Source organism: Ixodes scapularis, unplaced genomic scaffold, assembly GCF_016920785.2.
Source record: "Ixodes scapularis isolate PalLabHiFi unplaced genomic scaffold, ASM1692078v2 PGA_scaffold1__304_contigs__length_218370807, whole genome shotgun sequence".
NCBI classification, from domain to species: domain Eukaryota; kingdom Metazoa; phylum Arthropoda; class Arachnida; order Ixodida; family Ixodidae; genus Ixodes; species Ixodes scapularis.
In genome coordinates, this window is record NW_024609846.1 from 108,623,950 (window position 1) to 108,643,537 (window position 19,588).

Below are 19,588 nucleotides of genomic sequence, written 5' to 3' on the forward strand. Positions count from 1 at the left end.
TTTCAGTCTCCTTTCGATTGGTTTTCTAGGCAAACCCACAGCGCAAACAATATATACATTAATTTGAGAGATGCCTTAACATGTTTCGCGATCATGTAACATGTAACAACGTGATCTAGTGTACCGTGATGACTGTTTTAAGCCTAGGGAAGGAAAAGGGAAAATTCAAAGTGGATCCCTACTGCTCTGGAATTAGTTTTTTTTCGGGTACTTACTGATGTCATAAGTGATTGGATAGTAAAACGCATCTGCCACTGCCGCACGTGTGTACCACCTGGACAGTTTCATAAAAGAATTGTAACTCTCTGCAAGAGTGATACCAATATGAATAAAATAAATCAAAGAAAACAAGAATTGACAATACTCACGCATCTTCTTTCCTATATGGTTTTCGTAAACTTAAAAGTAGTTGAATGTCGCTATTTAGAATCAGGCCGCGGAGAACATTCAGAAACGAATCGTTCAAGAAAACAGGAGGCACCTATAAAACAAAGCAAAAGACATATTCATAGTTTGCATGTCTCGAGTTTTTTCCCCCTTAAAACATAAACCATGTATTTTGGACTTTAGACGACGGACTATAGCTTATTAAGGTGAAATGTTACGCTGTGCGGACCATCATATAGGTACGGACTATGCCAAGATTTATTTCTTCTTGAACGTTCTTTATGACGATGCTTGACGGTTTTTGTGAATGAAAGAATAGTTTAATGATGATTTGTGTAAGATGGCAGATTCGTCGTGAGCTCTTAAAGGTGGCATTTGTAAAAATGTACAGTATATGAATTTTTTTTGCCCGTTTACTGGACATTAGGTGCGAAGAGTGAACCGATTTCGAACTATGCAGCAGGTGCGGACAATCTAAGAAAGAGCATTTTGTTTTGTTTTGAACAAGAATTTGCCAATAACGAACTATGCACTGAGAGCGGACTAAAGTTCGAAAAATACGGTACTCAGATAGAGCATATCTAAAGGTAATGACGTAAAATTCACTTTTCCCTCGAGTTAAGCACTCATTTATTTGAACTGTATTTAATAAGTATTCGTGGTTGTTGATGAACACCCTGTATATACGGCCAGCCGTATATAGACGACGGTGCTTCGTTTTGAACTCGAACATATATTTGTATCAAAATGGGGTGAGGGTTAGGCAAGTGCCGTCTTCGCCCAGCTTTTATCAAGCAGCACGGAAACTAGATGAGGAAATAATCACCAAAATAAGTACGCTCATTGGCAATTTTTTTAATATATATATTTTTTAATATTGGTTTTAGGTGTTATGTTTGGATTGCAGTATTGACGGTAATTATTATTGCAGGACAGAGTGATGGACAAGTATAGCAATACTGCAAAGGTTTTTTAGATAATACTTTATCAATATTCACGTTTTTATCCAAACCTAAAAATTGCCCGCAAAAACAGTAACACAAGCTGTGTGGACACTGTCGCTTGGAAGAGTGACGTAGTCGTTTCAGTCAAGTTCTCACTATCTCGGTAGCGTTTTTCGGTCGGTGCGCCGACGAAACCTGTGTCGACGTGACTAGAACGACCACGTCACTCTACTTAGCCTTAATGTAGGCAGGTATAATGCCCATTTTGCGGGCAATATTGAATTAGGGCTAAATACGTAAAAATTATCAAATAATATCTTATTGAAAAGTATTCCACCTTCGGATTTTTTCATTGGTCTTGTATTTAATAGTAATTGCCGTCAATAGTAGGTATACGAAATGTACGGCGTCATCTACTAGGCGCGAGAAGAACTAGATCCGCCATCTTGATTAGTTCGAGAAACGCCGCGGGACGGGTTAATGCGCGCTGGGGTGCCCTCCGCGATCTTCTTTTTCTGCCGGCTAGACTCATGAAATTGCTGTCCCCCTCTGCAAGCAAAGTGGCGTAAACGACAGCAATGAGACAAGGTATGTGTCTCAAATGTGTCGTTTATTCGTTTATTATTTTCATTCGAGTAATTTAGCAGTTAGCATGTTCATCGTGGGTTTCTCCACTTTTATTTTGACACTTCAAATCCTATCACAAAAGCTACGCATATTTGAGAATTCTTTGGGGGAACCAAAAAGGGTGCTGAAACCTTGCGTTCTAACATTTGCTGTTCGAAGATTGCGCAAGAAGCGCCGATGTCATGCCCGCACTAAGCCTCGCGATGTGTACAGTTAGCGAGATCATAAGGATGCTATCTATCGTTAATGCAATGTACTGCAGGAAAGGACACAGCTGCTTTCAACGAAAAGGGTTTATGCACATCGGGGACTGCAACCTTGCAGGATGTAACTGTGATGGCACAACCCCGTTGACTTCCTTCTCTATTGCGATGCACTCGGACGAGTGCTTTAAATCGCGGCGATTTTCTGACAGTGAAGCGCTCCATTGCATGTAAACTTCTTTGTTACCCTTCGGTGGGTGTAAGCGCTAATAACCCACTCCGCGAAGGCACTGCTCTAGCGTACATCAAGCCTCAATCACAGCAAGGTGAAAGCCCGTTGGGAGCATACCCTTCCTAATTATTTTACCGTTTTGCGTCTTTGCAACTTGTCAGTGCACTGAAACGCCCCTATGACGTCCTAAGCGCAAAATAATCTGTTAAAGTTGTCTTCAGTGCCGGCGCTGCTGCGAGCGCGATGATTTTGAAAGCGTCGTTTCTGCCCGAGTTTTCATGCACACAACGCATGCTGCGAAGGGACGTACTCTAACACGTGCATTCGCGTGCACTGAACACACTTCGTGAGATGGGATATAAAGTGGCAAGGTGTCGGCGTGCCTTCGAAGCAAATGTGACGACGCAATCAGAGGTAAAAGGCTCCAGATTTTAAATGAGCACGCATAATAGCGATCTGTTTCTAGATTGCGTGTTGTTTCTAAAGCATAGTTTTTATCAAGTGTAAGTCCTTTGGTTCATGTTCATAAGCAACAGTATTCACATACCCTGAGTCACATACCTTTGCCGACACCGATGAGGGCAGCGTGTACGCTCCGAATTGCCAACACGTACGACATGCTCTGCTGCCCACACGACGTCGCTGTCGACACGCACAAGTTGCGAGGGTGTCATAAGAAAGGGCATGAGAAGCTTGCAGATTGTTTAGCCGCATGCTACGGTTCGACTTTAAAAAATGTCATCGTTGCGTCAACCCTCCGGTGGGCTACACAGTTGATCAATACGTTTCAGCGGCTCTCCGGCTCTCCGATGTCGACTGAACAAAGATAACCGACCGTATGCACGCGCTCAATGTTGCGAGGCGTCCGAGAAATTTCGCACGTCTCCTAAACTGCCGTTGCAACATGACCATAAAAAGTAATAACTAAAAGGTTGATGAACGAATTTTATTCTAATTAACCTAATTACCATGACGACTATCTCCTCACCTAATGTCATGAATGCTTCATTAATACCATGTGAAGAGGGCACTTGTCTAAGTCTCACGGACTTTAAAGGAATAGCCGCAAATAAATTTAAACAAGCTGTTTTTAAAATATAAAAAAATGTAACCTATTGGTTGTATTGCCATATTTCTGCAACCTCTGTATATATGAAAACTAGAACACTTGAAAATACCTAGAACACGTAAACCAATCTTACCATATTTTGAAAGAATATTATTCTGTAATCGACGTAATATAACTCACGTGTTCGTAAAGGCCATTAAGATACGTGTCGTTCAGTATCCAAGGAGGGTAATAAATTTTCGCTGCCATTTTTTGAAGCTGAAATGAATGACCTAATAAGTAGATGGTCGCACTATGAATAAGGGTCAATACCTTTTTCATTGCCTCCTCACGTGTAGGATTATCCATCCATGTATTATTTTCAAGCATCTCTCCAAAAGTACTGTTAATGACACCCACTAATTTGTCCATCTATTGAAATACAATAATCATATTAAAACAAATTTTAATGTTTTATTGAAGGAATCCTGACCTGTACATTTTATATCTTAGCTTCATTTTTTCTGAAATATCCCAAGCTACGAATACAACCCAGGCAGCACCGAGTTCTGGGCCAAAACTTGGCTTGCGTCTGGCAGTTTAGGGCATTAAAAAGCCCGAAGAAGCCAAAGTAGTGCCAAACCTGACCTCCCTTGGGAACAGTCTGGGTATCTTGGCCCTAATTCGCCAAACAAGTGCCAAACTTAGGCTTCGCTCCCGGGTAATTCGGTTATTATCTGGCATCTTCGGGCCTAAATCGCCTAACAAATGCCAAATTTAGGGTTACTGCCCGTTAGTTCGGCAGATCTTTGGCATTTTTGGGCCAAAATCGCCAAACTAATGCCAAAGTTAGGCTTCACTTTTTGATAGTTCGGCTATCATCTGGCACATTCGGGCCAAAATCGCCACAGATGTGCCAGAGTTAGGCTTACTACCTTGTAGTTCGGCAGAGCTTTGGCATTTTTGGGCCAAAATCGCCAAACTAATGCCAAAGTTAGGCTTCACTTTTTGACAGTTCGGCTGTCACCAGGCACATTCGGGCCAAAATCGCCACAGATGTGCCAGAGTTAGGCTTACTACCTTGTAGTTCGGCAGAGCTTTGGCATTTTCGGGCCAAAATCGCCAAACTAATGCCAAAGTTAGGCTTCACTTTTTGACAGTTCGGCTGTCACCTAGCACATTCGGGCCAAAATCGCCACAAATGTGCCAGAGTTAGGCTTACTACCTTGTAGTTCGGTTGAGATCTGGCATCTTTGGGCCCAAGTCGCCAAGTGAGTGCCCAAGTTAGGCTTCGCTTCCCGATAGTTTGGCTGTGATCTGGCAGCGACGGGCCAAAGGTGCCAAACAAGTGCCAGAACTAGGCTTACTGCCTTGGAGTTCGGCTGATGAGGTATTTGATGTACGCGGGTGGTCTTCATCTTAATTAAATAGAAATCAAGTTTTATTCGGCTGGCAACTTTATCTTATTTTGGTTGTCTCTTGATTTCTGCAGTCCAAAGGTTGGCTGAATGTTTTGACGCGGCTGGAGCAGGCTTTGCAAACGCAAATTGTGCCAGATGTTTTACTCGCGCGTAGGTACACAAGCCAATATCGGGACGCGCCGTGAGACTGGTTCGACATTATGGCGCGTTCACACCGGCGATGCGATCTAGTCGCGCCATAACTTTCATCGCAAAAGCGACCATCGCGGGCAAAAAGTGACGGGTTTTGAGCAGTCGCTTGCTGACCCGACGTTTTGCGATGCACTCTAGTCGCGGAGAGGCCGAGCCAACCAACGGCGTTCGGAGCGAGAGTTTTCGAGACGCGACTCGCCAACGAAGGCATTGGACTCGCTCATCGCGCACGCCAAATTGACCAACTAATTACTTTTTTTTTTCTTTTTTTTTTTGCGATGCGATTTAGCTGGATCGCGCGACTGCTATCCCCGGTGTGAATCCGCCTTTACAGAAAGTGCTGCCATTGAGCTAACACTGCGCAAGACGGATGTGCGCACGTCTCAACAAGATATATCATTATTAAGGGGTGTCCAAACTGGACACTACAAAACGCACGACTCCTACAAATCGTGAAAATTGAAGCGGACGCGCCCGCTTCAAGCCCGCTTCAATTTTCACGATTTGTCGGAGTCGTGTCCTGTTTGGACATTCCTTTATGCGGCGCATTGCAAAAGCGAGCGTGGCTCTGTGCGTGTCTTGCATTGTGATTGAGCACTGTCAAATCCTAGCGATAACAAAGTGCGGAAACGACCGTGGCTCTATGGCGCGGTTCCCGCATCACACTTGGGGGATGAAAATGAAATCCCAGAAATTGTCCTATTTTAGCGTGTTGATACTTTTTAAACATTAAAAAGTGGAGACACAAAAGGGACGATAAAGACAGGACAATCTCTGAACTTTAAAGCCGCTGTACAAACGGGACGTTCTGCAGAGAAGAACCTTCTCTCCCGAAGCTGGGGGACGGGGAGGGAAAGGTCAAGCGTTGGATGGAAGGAGGTTTAGAGAATGGGATTAGCCTCGGGCATAGCCTCCTCTATACGGAGAAAGCCTGGCGCGTCGCGTGAAAAGACGGCCGCCGTAAATGGGAAAGGAGGGGTGGAGAAACGGGAGCGGAGAGAACCTTTGCTGCTAGCGCCACAAAAGAGCGAGCGGCCAAACGCAGAAACAATCTTTTTTTTTTCTCTCTCTCTCTCTTTTCTTGTCGCTATCGTGGAGAGCAGAAACTCAACGTCCATCCTTTCCCGTTTCTCCCTGCGCCCTTTCGAATCGCCGCGCCCGTTTCTCCCGGAGTACGAAAACGACGGTGACGAAAACACAAAAACAAGCGTGGTTCGGGGAGCGGCCGTTCATGACCCAAGCGCTCGCTGTCTAGGTCTGCCCTTTCTGCTCTGCGCTACCATATTGGTCACCGTTCGGCGCGCTCCTCCTCTCCTTTTACCTGCGGCCGCGCGCCCTATTGCTCCGTCGTCGATGTGCCAGGCTTTCTCCGTATGGAGGAGGCTATGCCTCGGGGCGAGGCCATCCTCTCGAGAGGGAGTGGGGACGGAACAAAGCTGGCCGTGGTGGTTCCGGCTACCAGGTGGAAGAAAGTTAAGCTTGTCAAGCGGCGACCTCGGATCCGAGGACAGGCACGCCAGAGAATTTGAAAATAGCTGCTTGATTAGCCGGACGACCCAGTGCGGTCTACTGGTTCTAGAAGGTGACTCGGATGAAGAAAACTCGTTTTGGTCGAAAACTCTAAAAGCATTCTGGACGTGAACCCTTGCCACAAATAAAAATAACACATGCATGAAAAACTGCGAAGGCACCTAAGCTTTCGCCTATGATGTGGGAATGCGTGAGCATTACTGGCAAAGTTATGTTGGCGCAACTTGCAATAAAGAAAGAAAAAAAAAGTTATGTTGGCTGCAATAAAGAAATAAAAAAAAGTTATGTTGGCGCAACGGATAGCGCGCTAGTTTCACGATCAAGAGGGCCTAGCTTCGAAACCGGGCAGGGGATGGTTTTTTTTCTCGTGTTATTTTTTTTTTCGTTTTTTTTTTGCTTGTTTGGTCACGTGGCAAGAAAAATCACATGAACAGAATTTTTTTTGGCCAAGTCACCAGAGATTTTTTTTTCTAATTTCTCCTTTTCTTCAGTCTTTCTTTCTTTCTTTCTTTCTTTCTTTCTTTCTTTTTTTTCTTTTTTCGGTTTACGCTTCCTATCGCAAAACTCTTTGCACCTATTTCGCGTTACATTGGCGTTAGCCAAATCATTTTATTTATGGCAGGGAATTCTGCCGTACGTATCTTATGTTACTATTACCAACCCTGGATTTCGTCCGGCAACCAGTTTGGGAATGACGACGCCAAATTTCTGTTATAATTTCTTTGAGGTCTAAGGCCTCGTTATCCGTCGGCCTCTAAGATTGGCTCTTCAAGTATCTTTTGGGAAAGAGTTGACGACAGGCATCTTTAAGGAGCACGTGTGTCGACCAGAGTAAACATTGCTGAAGCGCCTCTAGTGTGATTTTGGCCGTAAATAACTGGAGGCCCCGGGCAAACCAACCCAATGGAGAAAAGTATCTACCTTTCTGGTTTCATAGAGAGCTATGAAAGTCAGAAGGGACGAATCCCAGCCGAGTCAAACTACCGGCTTGCAAACGCAATCGTGTTGATAATAGCGCAAAGGAGTTTGTATGACTCTCTCTGGCGGTGCGCAGAGGGTAAAGGCACGGAGGTAATATTGCCGCGCGCGCTCGCCAAGTAGGCAGCGCGCGCGTGGCCTAATGGTTATCGCGCCTGCCTCCCACACGAAAAGCTAGGGTTCGAATCCTGGAGCGACATGTCTTTTGTTTATTCCTCTAATTTAGTGTTCTGGAGAATTCGAGAATCATGTTGCTTGTTCCAGGCCCGAATGTTCCACGCGTCGAAGTTTCTTCGCCGATTATTCCAGAAGACCACGCATGTAGATAAGGGGCTCCGCGTGGCGAGCCGCAGTCAGTTTCGCCCCAGCGTTCGACTGTGCTGCTACGCCGACTTCGACGCCCGCGACGCTCTGTTATTATCTTTGTACCCTTTTAGTTTTTGGCACAAGTTCGCCACATTAAACGTTTCTTTCTTTCTGTTTATTCAGTGTTCCTTTGGTCACCACCCGTGACATTTTGGTGGAGGTGCGGGGTAACCGCATGCCCGTGCAGCGCTCCCCTCCGAGTTCTCGGAGTGCAAGTCCGAACACAAGCCCCCAAGAACCCAACGAGGACCAGACCGAGGTCCGATTAAGTCGCCGGAACCTTGGCCTACCCCCGGAGTTAGGACCCTTGCCACCCAGGACCAGGCAAACAAGGAGGACGACGATGGCCAACCAGTCGGAGACCCCGGCCGCTCCAGCCGTCGTTTACCTGCCCGTCGTACCGCGGACGGCTGCTCCATTCCACGGCGAGCAATACGAAGACGTCGAAGACTGGATTGACCAGTATGAACGCGTTGCCCGCCACAATTGCTGGACCGACGAGCAGCGCCTGAACAACGTCTATTTTTCGCTTGAGGGTACCGCCAAGCACTGGTACGAGAATCATGAGTCCTCTTTGACGTCGTGGGACATGTTCAAGACCGATCTCAAGGCTACGTTCAGCAACCACCACCGCCGAGAGAGAGCCGAGGACCTACTGCGAACCAGAACCCAGGGCCCCAACGAGAGCGTCACCGGCTTCGTCGAGGATGTTCTTCGCCTGAGCGCCCGCGCCGATCCTCAGGCTACAGAGGAGAAGAAGCTGCGACACCTGATGAGGGGTGTGAAAAGCGAGATATTCGGAGGTCTCATTCGCAATCCCCCGACAACTGTGGACGGGTTCGTCACGGAGGCGACGAATATGGAACGTGCCCTACTAGCACGCGCCAGGCACTACGAGCGACACCCTGGCGTGACTACTCTGGCGACTTCCGGATACAACCTTGGTACCGACCTCCCAGGCATCCGTGACATCATCCGTGAAGTCGTCCGGGAAGAAATCCGCAAGATGCTCCCCGCTATGGATCGCCCGTCCTCCCTGTCGCTCGCCGAGGTCGTGCGAGATGAAGTTCATCGGGCCTTTCAACCTGAGGTTCCGATCAACATGACGACGCCAGAGGAGCCGACTTTGAGCTACGCCGCCATGGCCCGACGACCGCCGCAAGCTAACCGCCAGGCCACGGCGCCACCCCGACGAGACCCTCCGATGCCACAGTATCCTCGACGCCAGGAAGGACAAGTCCAGGACGTCCGCCCGGAGCAACCCTCGTCGAGGAAGACCGACGTGTGGCGAACGGCCGACCGACGCCCGCTCTGCTACCACTGCGGGGAACCCGACCATGTGTACCGCCGATGCCCATACCGACGACTTGGGCTGCGCGGGTTCCACCCAAACGACCCGCGCCCCCGGTATGGTGAACGCCCTCGGGAGATCGACGAGTACCTGCGACGACCCCAGTCCCCCGAGCCTGCGTCCCGCCGAGAGTTCCGGTCGCCATCGCCGCGACGTCCAGCTTCGCCGATGCACCGACCCCGACGTGAAAGCCTGTCACCCCTCGCTCCTCGCCGGGGAAACTAGGCGCGGCAACCCCTGGAGGTGGAGTTGCCGAAGACGACCGACGAAAAGAGCCTCCAAGAACGCCGGAGCGCTCCCACTCTCCCGACGCCACGCATCGCTACGACGCCCCTGCAACGGTGTCCAACAACCTAAACGTCGTCATCGACGGTCACGACGCATCGGCAATCGTGGACACCGGAGCAGACTACTCAGTCTTGAGTGGGAGGCTCTCCCGCCGCCTTCGAAAAGTCATGACGCCGTGGGAAGGACCCCAAATACGAACCGCCGGAGGACATCTCATCACACCGGTCGGGAGATGCACTGCTCGCGTCGAGATCCACGGTGAAACGTGCCCTGTCAAGTTCGTCGTTCTGCAAGACTGTTCGAGGGACGTTATCCTCGGAATGGACTTTCTCTGCGAGTATGGCGCCGTCATCGACCTCGGAACAAACCGGCTGACGCTACGAAAACCTGCTCCACCATCGGAGGAACCCCAAGCGACGTCACCCACGGTCCGAGTCCTCGCAAACCACGTAAACCTACCACCGCGGTCGAGTGTTTTCGTACTTGTCGGGATCGATGAAGCTTCCTATGGTGAAGTTCTTCTCGAGGGAAACCTCCAATTGCTCCTGGGAAGAGGCATAGGCGTCGCAAGGGGAGTAGCTGAACTTCAGGATGGGCGGACTGTGGCCCTCGTGACGAACTTCCGAAACGAAACGCAACACCTCACGAAAGGTGCAGCCGTGGGCCACGTCGAGGAACTCCGAAACCCCGCCGAAATCACCGCGATTACTGACGAATTCTCGCCGTCCCAGCAAGACAGTACGTCGCTAGCGCAGCTCGACATTGACCCTAAGCTTCCGGACCGTAAACGACGTCAGCTGGTTAACCTCCTCGCCGAATACGGCGACTGCTTTGCGACGTCGTCGAAGGTGCGCCAGACCGCGGTTGCCAAGCACCGCATCGTTACCGAGGACGACGCGCGCCCTGTGCATCGATCACCGTACAGAGTCTCCGCGAAGGAAAGGGAGGTGATCCAGCGGCAAGTTCAAGAGATGCTGAATGACGACGTAATCCAACCTTCAAGCAGTCCATGGGCCTCTCCAGTCGTACTGGTTAAGAAGAAGGACGGAACTCTTCGGTTCTGCGTGGACTACCGGCAGCTCAACACGGTTACGAAGAAAGACGTCTACCCACTGCCCCGCATCGACGACACTCTAGACCGGCTGCGCCACTCTCGATACTTTTCATCGATGGACCTGAAGAGCGGCTACTGGCAAATCGAGGTCGACGAACGGGACCGAGAGAAGACAGCCTTCGTCACGCCGGATGGACTCTACGAGTTCAAGGTGATGCCCTTCGGACTATGCACGGCGCCAGCAACTTTCCAGCGTGTCATGGACACCGTACTGGCAGGGCTGAAGTGGCAGAGCTGTCTCGTCTACCTGGACGACGTCGTAGTATTTTCAGCTGACTTCGACGAGCACTTGCGACGACTCCGCACGGTTCTCCATGCCATACAGACCGCCGGGCTCACTCTCAAGCCGTCAAAGTGCCGGTTCGCCTATGACGAACTGAAGTTCTTAGGTCACGTGGTTAGTAACGAAGGCATTCATCCAGACCCAGAGAAGACTCGCGCGGTCGCAGCATTTCCAGTGCCAAGAGACAAGAAGGCCGTGCGAAGGTTCCTTGGGCTATGTGCCTACTATCGGCGCTTCGTTCGAGATTTCGCAAGGATTTCCGCACCGCTCACAAACCTCACGAAGGACGCCGAGAAGTTCGAATGGGCCGAGGAGCAGCAGCAGGCATTCGACGAGCTGAAGCGACGACTGCAGACGCCTCCTGTTCTTGGACATTTCGACCAGGATGCGGAAACCGAGATTCACACGGACGCAAGTAACGCAGGACTTGGCGCGGTACTGGTTCAAGTTCAAGAAGGCACCGAGCGAGTCATCGCCTACGCAAGTCGGACATTGTCCAAGGCGGAGCGAAATTACTCCACGACTGAAAAAGAATGCCTTGCGGTCGTCTGGGCAATCACGAAGTTCCGCCCGTACTTGTACGGGAGCCCGTTCCGTGTAGTCACGGACCACCATTCGCTCTGCTGGCTTGCTAACCTGAAGGACCCGTCAGGACGTCTTGCTCGATGGAGCCTCCGACTACAAGAGTTTAACATGACAGTGGTCTACAAGTCCGGCCGGAAGCACAGCGACGCCGACTGCTTGTCCAGAGCCCCCGTCGAAACCCCTTCCGGCTGTAGCGACGACAATGACGACGAGAGCTTCCTAGGAGCTGTAAACGCCGACGACATGGCACGACGTCAACGGGACGATCCTGAGCTGCGCGCATTAATCGAGCACCTGGAAGGGGGTGGGGGGTACCGTGCCACGTGTCTTCTCACGAGTATTGCCGACCTTCGCCATTCGACAAGGTGTACTCTACAAAGAGAACTTCGGCGACAACAGCACACCGTGGTTGCTGGTAATCCCGACCGACCTTCGGGAGGAGATCTTTCAAGCATGTCACGACGACCCGACGTCGGGACACCTCGGTTACAGCCGAACACTGGCCCGTATTCGTGAAAAGTATTACTGGCCAAAGCTCCCCAAAGCCGTCCACCTCTACACCCGATCGTGCCACGAGTGCCAGCGACGTAAGAAACCGCCAACGAAACCGGCCGGTCTCCTGCAGCCGATTGCTCCCCCGACCGCACCGTTCCAGCAGATCGGAATGGACCTACTTGGCCCCTTTCCGCCGTCAACATCGGGAAACCGCTGGATAATCGTCGCCACAGATTATCTCACGCGGTACGCCGAAACGAAAGCCCTCCCTTCAGGGACTGCTGTGGAAGTCGCCAAGTTTTTCATCGAGTCCATCGTCCTCCGGCATGGCGCCCCCGAAGTCCTCATCACAGACCGAGGGTCATCGTTCATGGCACAGCTAACCCAAGAAATCCTGCGTCTCAGCCACACCAGCCATCGTCGCACCACGGCGTACCACCCGCAGACCAACGGGCTCACGGAAAGACTCAACAAGACCATCGCCGACATGATTTCCATGTACGTCGACGTGGAGCACAAGACATGGGACGAGGTGCTGCCGTACGTCACCTTTGCCTACAACACGGCCGTACAAGAGACCACCGGAGTGACACCCTTTCAACTGGTGCATGGGCGCAGGGTAACGACAATGCTGGACGCGATGTTACCCCACGAACCGGCTCTCGACGGAAGCGACGACGCCCAGGTGGTTGCCCAACGGGCAGAAGAAGTCCGCCAGCTCGCCAGACACCGTATTCAAGCCCAACAACGTGTCGACGCTGCCGCGCGCGCTCGCCAAGTAGGCAGCGCGCGCGTGGCCTAATGGTTATCGCGCCTGCCTCCCACACGAAAAGCTAGGGTTCGAATCCTGGAGCGACATGTCTTTTGTTTATTCCTCTAATTTAGTGTTCTGGAGAATTCGAGAATCATGTTGCTTGTTCCAGGCCCGAATGTTCCACGCGTCGAAGTTTCTTCGCCGATTATTCCAGAAGACCACGCATGTAGATAAGGGGCTCCGCGTGGCGAGCCGCAGTCAGTTTCGCCCCAGCGTTCGACTGTGCTGCTACGCCGACTTCGACGCCCGCGACGCTCTGTTATTATCTTTGTACCCTTTTAGTTTTTGGCACAAGTTCGCCACATTAAACGTTTCTTTCTTTCTGTTTATTCAGTGTTCCTTTGGTCACCACCCGTGACAATATATGCTTTTGCCCAGTCACCTCGCGAACGGTTGGGTATTGGCTGCAGAGATCCATTTCGCGTTGTTTTATTACGGGATTATATCTTGATTTCTTTGTTCCTAGTTTCACAGACAGAACGAAATCGCTTTTCTCGTGTGGTGTCACGGCGGGGAAACAGAAATCAATCAGAGTACCGAAGTTCGACGCTTGTGCTCGTTCTATAGCGCTTCTAAAAACCGTGCGATCACGGCTGTGTATCGTCAACATTGCATAAACTGCCGTTACTTGTACTCGTATTGCATCGTGAGGGAACGACTATGACTGGGTAAGCAGAAATAGGGAGAATGGGTGCGTGCGATTTGTTGAAGTTCGAGTCAACAAATCGAGCTTCAACGAATGCGATTGTATTGCATTCACTCAACCAGCTATATGAGTTTTCAGATCCTTCCAAGTATGCGATTCGTGTTCTGCCAGTGGTACCTCAGTAAGATTAAAAAACAAAATCCACGTTAAAAAAAAAAAAAAAAAATTACGGTGACTCGAGTTGCTCCCGCGCCGAATCATGTTTCACATAAGCGTAATTTTGGGTTCGATGCACGACGAGGGGTCTTCAATTATAAAAATATTTTGATTACGATTATTTGCGGCGCTAAAAATTTGAAAGCCAAGTAGTGAAGACGATGGTGTTCTTATAAATATTATATACATTTTATTTTACACTGTTTGAATACGCTGCGGTCGTTATGTCCTTGAATTATTGGCTAGTTTGTGGCGGACAGGGAAGTCTTGCAGGACCATTATGATAGCACCTACACTAAACCTGCCGCGCTTCGAAAAATGTTAGTCCAATGTAGGGAGCCTTCACGTGCGCTTTGCTAGGGTGATGCCACCCTTTGTAATACCACTCGCCGACAAACCAGCAGCCATTTTGTTCCTCGGCGATAATCCGTGGGGCTTATAACCCTCCCGGAAACAAGCACCTTATCTCAGAAGTTCGGAGCAGCGTTGTGGAACCCACGGAGGGAGGATTAGCATTTTCCCCCTCGGATGGGATTACCGATGGACACAAAGGCCACATTCCGGCGCACGGGGAAACAATGAGAGAAACAAAATGGCGGTGGAAGCGGGTGTGGGAAAGGGAAACAGGCAGTTGGCATCACTCTATGCGAAGCGCACATGAAGGCACTCTAGTCCAATGCATACCAGCTTGTTCAAGGCGGACGAAGCATTACGCATCCGGCAAAGCGCATTAAATCGCTGCCCGCGACGTTTTTTATTTTTTATTTTTTTATATTTATTTATTTATTTATTTATTTTTTTTTTTTATGCAGCGAGGTAATTTTTAGTCAAGCAGCACGCCCCCTCTACGGCGGGTTATGCCGGATTAACGGAGGCGTCTCCTAATCCATTCTCCGTGTTGGCCCCTCGGGGGAGGGCGGTGAAGTGAGGAAAGGAGGGCAGGAGAGGAGGAAACGCAAAAAAAAGTGGAAAGAGCGAACTTTATTTTCGGCTTCAACCTCAAAACCCGCCCGCTCCGTGGGAGTACCGGAAAGAGAAATCTTGGCGGAAGGACAGGAACCGAAGGAAGTGTACGCGATCCCCCTGTCCTGCGGGACCAGGTACATCGGGCAAACGGGGCGATGCCTCAACGACCGACTCCGAGAACATCAAATGGACGCCGAAAGAGCTGCTTCGGAGTCAAAGCACCCGATAGTCATTCACGCGAAAAAAATGTCCCGGTTGCGCTCCTAATTTATGTAATAACAAAAACGGCTTGACATAACAAAAATAACAATTTAATTAAACGTTGCGCCTCCAATGCGGGAGGCATCTTCAGTAGAGCACAGAGCGAGTGAGAGTCGCACAAAAAAGTTCGGCTATTTAGGCATAAAGTTTGTGTACACGTCCGGCAGGGGGCCACGGTTCTTGTTTACCAGCGATGAATCACTTCCGCATTTGTCATTCTGGATGAACCAAGATTCCAGCAGCTTCCTCGGTCCCCACCTTATATCTCTCGCCAAGGTCGATGCCTTGACAAAGTCAAATTGGTGTCCTCACGTCCATGCGTGGTCGACGAGTTCGGACTTGAAGCGGGTGGCGTTCGTGGAATTGGCGACATCCCGTGCGTGTTCTTTTAGTCTTGTTATTCTTTTTCGTCCCGTCTCTCCAATATAGGAAGCGTCACATTCCTTGCAGTGCACCTGGTAGATCACGCCCCTTTCTGCCTCTGGCGGGGTCGGGTCTTTTGGCATGGAGATAACATTGACAATTGTTCTTTCGTACCCCCAACGGCCTAAGGGCGCGTCCCAATGCCTCCGGGATGCACACGACGTCACGTGTTCGTTCGGCTCGATCCGGGCGCCGATGGGACATTTGTTTCTTAACGCGATTGACAAACCAGTCGGGGTAGTTACGTTTTTTCAAAGCCTCCCGCACATGGCTAAGTTCTTGAATGCTAAGTGTTGACTTAGATGGGACAGTTTCTGAACGATGAAGTAACGATCTTACAACTGAGCTTTTGTGTTGAGTAGGGTGATGAGAGTGGTAGTCAAGAAAGTTTTGTCTGTCACATGGTTTACGATATACGGATGTCTCCTTCTTAAAAAAAGGTTCACTAGTTCTATGGACACGTACATCTAAACACGGCAAGGTACTATCGGTTTCATGTTCGCAGGTGAACTGAATTGATGGGTGGACACTATTCAAATTGCGGTGAAAATCAGTTACGTTCTCTCTGTTAACCATTACAAAAGTGTCATCGACATAACGACGGTAGAACTTCACGGGGAAATCAATGCCAGTCATTACCTTTCCTCAACATATTCCATGACGAGATTCGAGACGGTGACGGAAACTGAACTCCCCATAGGGCATCCGCTGACCTGATGATATATGTCCCCATTAAAACTAAGATTACACTGGTTGAGACAAAAACGCAAAAGGAGTATAACGTCTTCAACAAGGAGGGTTGTGCGAGTGGACAACGACTGGTCTGCCAACAACCGGTCACGGGCGACATCAACCGCCAGGGCGTTGGGGACATTCGTAAATAATGAAATCACTTTTTTTTTCTTTTTAGAAATAAATGAACTGCGCAAAGGTGTTCTCGCAAGAGCAAATGAGGCAACGGAAAGAAAACTCGTAGAAGCCTACTTCATTAAAAAGAAAGGTCACGACTGCATAAGCATGCAATCTGTTTCACTATCAGACAAGGAATTCTCTTTTTTGGACGGTCATGTTTAAACCTTATTTAACCGCAAACTGATTGCTGCTGTCATATATACTGTTGTGTCTGCGCCAAATAAACAGTTGGAAGTCTGCGCTCTGTGTGTCGTACTCGTTTCTACCTCTGTCCTCGTCCTTTGCGCAGTTCATTTATTTCTAAAATCATGAACCAACTAGCCCGCCAAAAGGTGTTAAATGAAATCACATCAAAGGATACCATAGCCTCGTGCGGTAGCAGGGTCTGAGCGCGTATAAGTTCAACAAAGTCATGGGAATTCCGGAGGCTAAACTCATTTTTTCTTGTAAGAGGGCTCAGAATCATAACCAGATATTTGGAAAGGCTGTAAGTGGATGAACTAATAAAAGATACAATCGGGCGTAGGGGGCAACCCGGTTTGTGAATTTTGGGGAGTTCATACATCTTGGGTGTCGCGGCGTCAAAGGAGAAGAGACGACGGTATAGACCTTTTCATTTTAGTAGTTGCCTCACCGGCGGATAGAGGGCGCTGACACACTCGGCGCCATTAGGTTGCTTCAATTTGGTTAACTTCGGTTTCAACGTGAACGCGGCTATATATTGCTGTTTTACGTTGTTTTTGCTTAATTTTGTAATACGATTATTTTTCTTGTAGCACACAACCTATGAAACAGCGGTATTGAGTTACTTTGAGGAATTTTAGCCTAAATTGCGGGCTTTTTTTACCAACTCCTTCGATGTATCTGATTATGGTCGGTTGCGAGACGGCTGACTGATGTACAGGAAAGATTACCATTGTCTACAGCTGTACCCGAGGACACCAGCTTCCAGAAAAACAAGCTAATGAAGAGACTAACACGTGAATATAAAGAAGCATATTGGCAGCTTCATTAGCAATGTGCTGAATCGGCCAGAACAGATGAAATCGCGAGTTTACTACTCACTGTTTGGTTTTCGTGGACACCTAACCATTAACGAACTTCACAGAAAAAAAAAAACGTATCGTGTAATGACGCAGATAATTGATATAAACAAGTAGTATCGTCTCGGCCTCTTTCTTTTTTTTTTTTAATTCAGTAGTCGAGCATGCTTTTGACCGGCCGAGTAGGAAATTCCTTAAATTATCAACCCTGCTAAAATACTCATAAGCAGCATTTCGCCATATTGGCCCAATGAAATAAATTATTGTTATATGAACATTTGCTTACTCAAGATATGATATAAGTGACAGGCCCGTCAAATTAAATCTGGCAGTTGTCTTCCGAAACATTCGCCGAATAAAATTAAATGGCGCAGGAGGAGAAGCACCTCGGAAAGTTTGGCCGAATGCTAGCGCTAGGCACCACTTCACGGACCTGTGTGAACAAATGTTTATTTGTTTGAACAGATTCGCTTTGTAAATTTCGGCGTCACCAGCTACCAAAAGTAAACCTCTATTCGCCATCGAGAATCCTGAACTTAAGTGATTGTTATGCAGATTTTTTTTCGGCGTTAAATATTGCGGATTTCAGATACTGGCAAAAGTTAAACAGCGTACGAAAAAAAAAAAAAAGAAAAGAAAAAGCGTCGAAAGTACACAAACAGCGTTTTGGATTTGCAAATAGTAACGACGTTATTTCTTTGTGCACGCTATTCTAAAACTCGCTACTGTTAAGCGTCTGGTGCAGTTTGTTACATGGGAAGTCCAAACCTTTGTGTTAAAATAAATTAAGTGGATGGGACTGGTTATCTGAATATAATCAATAAATCACTTAAATGACTGCCGATATGGGAACGAGCACAATATACAATACACCGACCAACCGAATGTTTACGTCGCAAAAACAAATATACATATGTAGGTGTGATATGATGAACAATCAAATCACCTGATGTTGACCTAGCCTCAGATAAAATACAAGTTAAACGTTCGTTGTCTATCTGCTCCGCGAGTTTCCTCACATAATGAAGAGAAGCTGTTTTCGATAAATTATGAATACAAAAAGCGATACTTCCAGGAAATACAGATAGTCTCCTTGCGCTTTCTTACTGAGAATGTTTCCCCACTATTAGTAAACAAACCTCAGTTGTCATAAAAACCTTTGAACCTTCGTGATGTCTTGGTCGTCAAGTAGACGTAACGGACTACAGTTTCCGAAGTAAGGCAAGAAAGCGCGGTGAAACGCGACGAAAAGCACGAATACAACGCATCCGCCAAGGCTTGGAGGGGAACGCGGAGCAGCAAGTTGAAGCAACCTAATGGCTGCCACGTCACGTGGTTCCAATATGGCAGCGCCCATGCGGAAGAGGATGAAAAGGTCTATAGGTGGTCACTGGTGCGTCCTTTCTTTTTCAGCTCTCGAAGGTGGTCAACTAACTCTCTTTCGGACTTAGCAGCGGGATCTCTTGATAGCCTCACGAAATAGTGACTGTCGTTTATAACTTCATACATCTTCTTCATGTAGTCATCCCTATCAAGCACAACGGTTCTTTTTCCTTTGTCGGCCTTTAAAATCATGATGGAGCTGTCTGACTTCAACTCATTAAGACCAATGCGTTCTTGTTGACCAACAAACAAATGTCCCATCGGCGCCTGGATCGAGCCGAACGAACACGTTCCGTTAAGGGTTTCGGAGGCATTGGGACGCGGCCTTGGGCCGTTGGGGGTACGAACTGTATACAAACCCTACAGAACAATCGCCAATGTTATCTCCAAGCCAAAAGATCCGACCCTGCCAGAGGCAGAAAGGGTCGTGATTTACCAGGTACAGTGCAAGGAATGTGTCGCTTCCTACATTGGAGCGACGAGACGAAAAAGAAAAACAAGACTAAAAGAACACGCACGGGACCGCCACCCGCTTCATGTCCGAACTCGTCGACCACGCATGGACGTCAGGACACCAATTTGACATTGACAAGGCATCCACTTTGGAGGGGGATAAAAGGTGGGAACCGAGGAAGCTGCTGGAATCTTGGTTCATCCAGAACGACAAACGCGGAAGTGATTCATCGCTGGTAAACAAGAACCGTGGCCCCCTGCCGGACGTGTACACAAACTTTATGCCTAAATAACCGAACTTTTTTGTGCGACTCTCACTCGCTCTGCGCTCTACTGAAGATGCCTCCCGCATGGGAGGCGAAACGTTTAATTAAATTGTTATTTTTGTGATGTCAAGCCGTTTTTGTTATAACATTTATCACGTCTT

The 19,588-nt window shown here is 48.6% G+C and overlaps 1 protein-coding gene across 1 annotated transcript in view; it reads right to left on the reverse strand.

Annotated features, from left to right (window-relative positions):
• Positions 1–19,588, reverse strand: part of LOC8033495 (neprilysin-1-like) — a 200,871-nt gene that overhangs the window by 55,508 nt on the left and 125,775 nt on the right. Inside the window, exons 10-13 of the mRNA XM_002404656.3 lie at positions 3,775–3,873; positions 3,643–3,720; positions 369–481; positions 216–274 (exon numbers count right to left, since the gene is read on the reverse strand). Coding sequence (XP_002404700.3) covers positions 216–274; positions 369–481; positions 3,643–3,720; positions 3,775–3,873 — 349 coding nt within the window. The remainder of the gene's footprint in view (positions 1–215; positions 275–368; positions 482–3,642; positions 3,721–3,774; positions 3,874–19,588) is intronic.